General features: G+C 33.6%; 1 protein-coding gene across 1 annotated transcript; it reads right to left on the reverse strand.

Moving 5' to 3' along the window:
• Positions 1-6,498: 6,498 nt before the first annotated feature.
• LOC148206752 (uncharacterized) lies at positions 6,499-7,082 on the reverse strand. The gene is made up of 2 exons (XM_088114648.1): positions 6,880-7,082; positions 6,499-6,795 (listed from the first exon to the last, which is right to left on the reverse strand). Exons 1-2 carry the CDS (start codon positions 7,069-7,071, stop codon positions 6,589-6,591), a joined length of 399 nt encoding a protein of 132 aa, XP_087970774.1. The 5' UTR covers positions 7,072-7,082; the 3' UTR covers positions 6,499-6,588.
• Positions 7,083-8,474: the final 1,392 nt, after the last annotated feature.

The following is an 8,474-nucleotide window of genomic DNA, read 5'->3' on the forward strand; positions in this document are numbered from 1 at the left end:
TGAATGTGAAAGCCAATAATCAAACAGATTAAGACAGTATGTGTGATGTATGAATGAATAGTAGTAGTAAATTTTTTAATATTTATGTTATTTCTATGAGTTATAAGAAGTTATTATAAGAAGTTATTAGCTGAAGATAGATGAGAAAAAAATTGAAATTTGTGGTGATTAGATAGGGTGGGTGTGGGTGTGGGTGTGTTATGGTAGAGTAGAAGGAAGGCAGGGTGAGAGGATGGTCCCCCACAGTTGAAATAGAGAAGAAGAAGGATTGGATTGAAAATGGATTTGGATGGGAAATGGTCAACGTAGAAGAAGTGTATATAGAAGGAGATGATGGTGATGATGAGAAAGTGATTTTTGGTGCAAAGCAATACAAGATTTGAAGCTTCAGCTTCAACAAGGAGTGATAATTATGATGCTAATTCATTCCACCTTAAAAAGGAAATAAGTAAGCAGGGACAAAACTTCTGATGGGTAATCAGACACAGATTGAGAGATTTCTTGTTCCACATTTTCATATCTTAGTTAGGTCAAGCCATCATCAATATTCAACTCATCCACGAACATACTCAATACCACTTATTTCACTACTACACCTACCCTTAACCACTACTAAAAACAAAACCATATCTCTTTTTCTCCCAACTTACTTTTTCTTTTTTCAACACTCTATCGGAATATTAAGTCACAAACAATTTTATCGTAATGCTTCACGTTCATCACGTCATATTTTAGTATAAACTATCTATTCACATATTATGCATAAATTCGTGCTATTGTTAGAAAAGAAATCCCAGACAACTAATTAATTATATGTGGAGTCCTAATAAATTTAACTAAAATTATAGTTAGCATTTATAGTTTAAGTCTTCCTATTTGAAAAATATTTTTTTTCAAGGAATAAATGTCATTGAGTTCCAAATAAATGATTATGGAGAAGTAAGTTCGTGTTTCTTGAATCTCCACTTGAATCTAAGTCATAAAAAAATCATAATTGAAGGTTAGATAAGCAACCAAGATAAAATTACCTTTGAAATATCACAAAGCCTACTCATATAATTTAGTGGAAGACACATGGATTGTGATCAATTGTTGACAGAGAAAACGATATTGTAAATTTAAAAAAAAAACAGTATGTAAACGTCAAATATTAAATGCTGCTAATAATTTACAAGTTATGATGGACAATAATGTTGAAATTAGTTAAATTCACCTTCTTTCATTGTGTAATTGATCACAAACGTATTGATGGTGGTGTAAGAAATAAGTCATTTTTACTTTGTACAACCCCGATTCCAAGGAAACGGTTTGGACATCCTAGATCTTTAATAGGCAATTTTGACTGCAAAAAACTATTTGAATGAATAATATTAGTTTGTTGGATTTTGAGTTTGTAAAACTATAGTTTAACATTTTTTTATTCAAAACATTCAACTAAGCTCGAGTAGCATATTTTAGTTCGTATAATATATTTTTAAAGGTTCTCCGTATAATCAAAATGTTGCCTATCAATAGAACTAAATGATTGAGATATGTATGATGAAGACATACTTTATGTCCTTTAGAATTAAAAGATCAGAGAAAGTGATGCAAACATACTAAAATTAGTTATGAAATAATTATTTAAAATGCAAGTTTCATTATATTCTCTCTAAATCAGAGAAAGTTAGCAACCAAACATTAAAGAAAGTCATTTGAGTTCTTCTAGCAATCAAATCCATTTTTCTTTTCAACCACCATGGTTTTATAAATAAGTTTAGGTATTATGAGTGCAACAAAGGAACATAAAAGCAAATATTTTTTAGGTATAACAACGGTTTCAGAACCAAAACATATTAAACCAAGGTAAAAAAAAATGGAGTTTTTGGCCTCTGTTAAGAATCAAGGCTAAAATATGAATATTTGGCTTCAATTGTGAAACTAAGACACTAAACAAAATAAATAAATAATAATAATTTTGGGTCTAAGGCACCAGTTCCAAGAGCAACCGTTGTTATAGATCTTGTCAAATTTTAAATATTTATCTAATTATTTAAAATATGACAGGTTCTATGGTAACCTTGAAATCGGTGTCACATATTATTCTCTACTTTGGTTTTCTAAATAATTGATGTCTTCCACTTTTCTTTTAATTTTTTTTAGTGTTAAGGTTTATGTCCTTGGTCGGGTTCACAACCAAGGCCATAAACTTTTTTCTGCCTCAGTTTTTATCATAATTGTTGTCGAAAGTCGACGTTTTTTTTACTGTGGTTCTATTTCTATGACATCCTACATCATAGGAATCCCAGAAACAAAATTGCGTAATATATAAAATATGTACATTACAAATATTGACCAGAATATATTTTTCAATAAAATAACCATATATATTTCACAAAATCTCAATATTTTCATATTCTAATGTACATAATATTACAACCTAACACTTACATATGTACAAATATATAATATATTTTGCAAGGGTTTTCCTTGTGAAACTAAGGGATAGATCAGGAAGTGGAACATGGGTCTTGAATCTCTGTATAGAACACAATGAATTCAATTAGTATATATGATTTCCAAACAATGAACAATTTCTTTTTTATTAAATGCAAATATTATTGTTTCTTAACCACTTGTAATATAGACACGAATAGTTGTTGTCATTCAATTCATTACATAGTAATTGCACTCATATGAGGTAGTTTGTTTATTACACTACAATATATCATTACAATAATATTTAATTAACAAAGATAGCTAGAAAACAATTATAAGAAAGTATTGACCAAATATGCACTCGAATATCCATACAAAACACAGTTGCATTGACCTTTAAGTTACACGAAATGAAAATGATTAAAACTCACAATCAAATATGCACTCGAAGATCAATTACAAAATATTCATGAATTTTAAGACATGTATATTAAAATTTATATACATTAATACAAAAAAAAGTGATTACTCTTCTTAGAATGGCAGAAAATCCCACCATGCAAAAACAATACCTGGACACAAATACAAAAAACATATTAGTTTTAGGAACCAAAAGAATGAAGCAAACCTCACCATGAATAGAATAGAATCGCACTCACGAATGACAGAGAATGGCACTCACAAGCAGCTCCAGACAAGTCAGGATGGTCTTGAAACAAGAAGACATTATAAGGCACAGTGACGACAATGGATAGCATAGACGAAGAGAGCAACGACATAGAAAAAACATAGAAAAAAACTATGAAATATGGTCTGTCATTTCACGAAATTTACTTCTGGAGCACATATGACGTCGGGGAATATTTTAATATCTAAGACAATAAGAACTCTCGAAAAAAATAAAAAAATAATATTTTTATTGACAATTTTGAAATTTGATTCAAATTTTAAGCCTCGGTTCACGATACACCAAAACCTTTTCAGTCTATGGTACTGATTTTCATAACAACCGAGGTCACAAGTTCTATTCAGAACAACCGAGATCATAGATTGTATTCAGAACAACCGAGGTCATAAGTTCTATTCAAAAACAATCGAGTTGATAGATACTATTCAAAAGTTGAAAATTCAGTTTGCAACGAGAATGTCATGCGTAATTTGTACTTCAATTTATTTTGTCCAGAGAACCGAGAACCAAGGCCATAGATTTTGTCCAAAAAGCGTCAATTGAAAATTTTGAAATTAGGTTTAATACCTCTTTTGGTCCCTAGAAAGGGGGCCAAAGTTCAATGTGGTCCCACCTTTTTTTAGAAGTTCAATGTGATCCCACCTTTTGTAAAAAGTGTGCAATCAAGTCCTTTTTGCAAACGGCGTGAAGTTTTTAACGGAGCAGCTGACAGGGTAGACTGAGTATCATTACGTGGCTTTGTGTGGATAAGACGTGGCAAAGAGAGGGTGATACGTGGCTGTGAGAGGGTGAATTTGGTAATATTAGTGAGGTTAGGAAATCAGAAATTAGGGTTCAGGAGTTTTACAGAAATTGCTAATTTGGGATTGATCATCGTGGACGAAGTGCACATTCAGGATCTCAAGCGCGAATTGGAGACCACAAATCTGAAGCTCAAATTGGAAACCGCAAATCAGGTTAGGGTTTATGATATGTATTTGTTGTATATGTTATCACTGTTGTCGCTTTATAGGGGGATTAAGTAGGGGTGAAAAGTTGTCTTGTTTTGATGGTTCATAGTGGTCCCATAGATAGTAGTTTAACTTAAATTAGTGGTCCCCGTTTGCATTTGCAGGGTTGGGGTAGGGATGGGTGATGACATGTTTCAGGTTGTGGTCCATCACGGTGGGACCTTGATCAAAGAAGTCCCCTTTAAGTATATGGGTGGGGAGATAGTTTATTGGGACGTAGATCCCGATAAATGGTGTTATTTTGGAGTATTAGGTTCACTTAAAGATCTGGGTTACATGGAAGTAAAAGAATTATATTACAATATCCAACATGTTTTACATAAGCTTGATGATGATAAAGGAGCCATGAACATGATGAAGGTGGCTAATTATTTGGGGAAAGTGAACCTGTATGTTGTGCATGGGGTGGACGAACCAGCTATTGTAGAAAATGATGACAATGAGATTTTGTACGTATGTGAAGGTCCAGCAGACAGTGGTGAGGGTAGTGACGTTGGAGGAGAAGCACATGTTGAGGGTGACAATGAGGATGGTGAGAATGAAAATGTCTGGGAGGAAGACAAGGAGGATGCAGAAGATGTTGAGGTTGAGAATGAGGGATTAGTGGAAGTGCACATTGAGGATGGAAGGGAGGATGGAAGGGAGGTTGAAAGTGAAGAAGAATTGGAAGTGGACATTGAGGAGGGAGGGGAGGTTCGTACTGAACAAGAGGTGGAAGTTGACATTGAGGATGGAGGGGAGGTTCCTACTGAACAAGAAGTGGAAGTTGACATTGAGGATGGAGGGGAGGTTCATACTGCACAAGAATTGGAAGCAGACATTGAGGATGGAGGGGAGGTTCATAGTGAACAAGAATTGGAAGAAAACATTGAGGATGGAGGGGACAGTGATGATGAACCTGGAATGGATGATCTCAGTGGTGATGAGTATGTGGATGCAGAGAATGATGAAGAAACCCAACAACAATGCAGGGGTTTGTCAGATGATGATTGGGAGTCTGATATGCTTGTAACTCCTGAAAACAGTTCAAGTGAGGAGGATTACAACGAGGATAGATTATGTATGGGTGGTTTCTCAAAATATACAAAACAGAAGTCCATGGCAGATTACAAGTGGGAAGTGGGCACCATTTTCAGTGGGAAGGAAGAGTTTAAGGATGCTATTAGAAGGTATGCTGTTCATGCTGGGAGGGATCTAAAATTTGTGAAGAATGATAAGCGTAGGGTGAGGGTGCGCTGCATGGGTGGCCAAGGGAAGTGCCCATGGGTAGCTTACTGTGGGTACTTGCCATCACGCAAAATTTGGCAATTAAGGAAGATAATTGATACTCACGGTTGTAGTAGGCAACTTAACATCAAACTAATGAATGCTCAGTGGTTGAGTGAAGAAATAGATAGGTCTTTAGTTGACAATCCTAACTTAAAGGTGAATGATATTCGTACTAAAGCATTAAGAAAATGGAATACAAATGTGTCAATATCCAAGGCACGAAGGGCAAAGTTAATTGCCACAAGACAGCTTGAAGGAGATTTCAAAGAACAGTATAAAAGGATATACGACTATGGACATGAGTTGTTGAGGTGTAACCCAGGTTCAACAGTGCAGATTAAAGTTGACTCGCACAATGGTGATACAATCTTCCAAAGAATGTATGTTTGTCTGAAAGCTTGTAAAGACAGCTTCAAAAGTTGTAGGCCCATAATATGTTTAGACGGATGTTTTTTGAAAGGTTATTACAAGGGAGAGCTTCTCACTGCTGTTGGTAGGGACCCAAACGATCAAATGCTACCACTTGCCTATGCAGTAGTAGAAGTGGAGAACAAAGACAGCTGGACATGGTTCTTGCAATTATTAATTGAAGACCTCGGTGGTAGTGAAGTATGTGGGGGGTGTACGTGGATGTCAGACCAGCAGAAGGTAAATATACACCTTATATTCAATTTTAGTTAATGCTTTGTTAAAGGATCTTGTTTTATGACTAAAATTATTTGTGCAGGGGTTGGTCCCAGCTATCCAAGAGCTTCTTGTTATTAGATATTTAAATTTTGTGGTGCTGTAATATGTACTGATTCTTACATGGTGGTGTAATACATACTTAACGTACTTACTGAACTGATTTTCTGTATTTCTTTTATGTGTCGTAATGAATGAAACTGCTTTTATGTATTTGTTTTATGTACTTGTTTTATGTATTTGTTTTATGTATTTGTTTTATGTGCCAATATTCAGCATCATATGCATTATTTGGTGACCTTGGTGAACAGTTTTAAAGCAAATGGGGGACTCATTTCAACATTTTTAAAACATCAGGGGACTGATTTCAACATTGTTAAAACATCAGGGGGACTGATTTCAACATTGTTAAAACATCAGGGGGACTGATTTCAACATTAATCACTAAAATTTACTCATTAAAATAGTCAATACGTAATACATTGAATTGCATAATTCATCTTACACCTTACAATCTAACTAAATGAACCTAGACAGAACCTGAACAAGGCACACCACAATACACACACACAAAGCTACAACTAAGATCTTCATCATTTTCTGCAAGTCCTGCACTGATTTTTCCAGCTGACTTATCCTCCTCACCATTGTGCAATCTTTTTCATCAACTTTCTCTTCAACACACCACTTGAAAAAGTTACACGAGCTGCCAATTGCAGATCCACCCTGTTATTCACCAAGTTATGGATTCTATCAACAAATGCATCATCAATTCAAAAAAACTTTAACTCAAACGGGTATAATTCAAACCTTGTAACGTGGACAACCCCAGAAATTTCTCCCAGCATTCTTCGTAGTTCTCGCCACTTTGGTTACAGCAACATCACCACAGTAACAAGTAGGGATTATCCCACCTCCTCTCACACCACAACCATGGGACCACCCAGAAGATCCTTTGCCCCAACTTCTCGAACACGATGAACACCCTTCAGAAGAAGCCATTCGTATCCCAAATTAGCAATTTCTCTAAAAATCCTGAAACCCTAACTTTTGATTTCCTAACCTCACTAATATTACCAAATTTACCCTCTCACAGCCACGTATCACCCTCTCTTTGCCACGTCTTACCCACACAAAGCCACGTAATGATACTCAGTCCACCCTGTCAGCTGCTCCGTTAAAAACTTCACGCCGTTTGCAAAAAGGACTTGATTGCACACTTTTTACAAAAGGTGGGATCACATTGAACTTCTAAAAAAAGGTGGGACCACATTGAACTTTGGCCCCCTTTCTAGGGACCAAAAGAGGTATTAAACCTTGAAATTAATAGTCTCGTAAGACTTTATGGTAGTTGTTAGGTAGAAAATCGAGGTCATAAATCATATCCAAAAAGTTGTTAATTGAAAAGTCTAAAATTAACAATTTCGTACAACCCTTGTTAAAACAACTAATGTCATAAATCATGTTCTGACATTAAATTTGAAAAGTTATGTTAATATACATCTTTTAGGTTTTAGTTTCTTTCTAACCGATATGAAAAAGTAATTAATAACTTTGATTTTAAACCAAAATTATAAGTTCGCACAAATTGTAAAAATGTTAATTTATCTTTTTGTTTTAGTTTCTTAAAAATCGAAACGTAATAAGATATTTTTGACTAATGTGTTATTTTATAGTCGTAAATTCTCAAAGAAAAACAATGTTATAAGTTTCACTGATATTGTTTATCACCAGAAAAGTTTATATATGTTTTTTCTATTTATTTATATAAAAAAATTAATTTACTTTTCTCGAAATTTGGTACTTTGGTGTGTGTTTTGCGAATTACTATTTCGGTAAAAAAAACACTCTAGTATATAATTTTATTATAAAAATGATATGCTACAGATTTTAAAAAATAGATTAATATAGATATGGTTTTATAAGTAATACTTAAATATTTTATTATTAAAATTTCAAACTATAAATATTATTTAATTAAAACGAGTTTTATTTTATAATTTTTTTTATCTTTTTAAACTTTTTCTCTAAATCTTCTTCTTCTTTTTTACGATTTTGACCACGTTTTTTATTTTTTAAAGATCCAACTCTACTATAGTACTATTGGTGTAGAAGAGAACACAATCAACAAACAAAATTTGTAAATATAGTAGAATTACATGTGAAGATTGACTTGTGTGAAGTCTCTGTAGTGTTAACTATGCTTTTCAGATAAGCAAAACAAATTTGATTATAGAATTTGGCTTTTGTTTGATAAGAAATTGAATGCAAATTTTCTGAAGTATATGATGATATTTTGTATTGAAATGATGAAAATGAGTGTTTTAGTTGAACTGAAAATGGTTATCTGTGACACACATTAGTTATAATAAAATTGTTCATTTTGCTCCATTAGAAATATATTT

The sequence above is a fragment of the Vigna umbellata genome, chromosome 1 (genome assembly GCF_029865625.1).
Source record: "Vigna umbellata cultivar VRB3 chromosome 1, Vumbellata_1.0, whole genome shotgun sequence".
NCBI lineage: Eukaryota > Viridiplantae > Streptophyta > Magnoliopsida > Fabales > Fabaceae > Vigna > Vigna umbellata.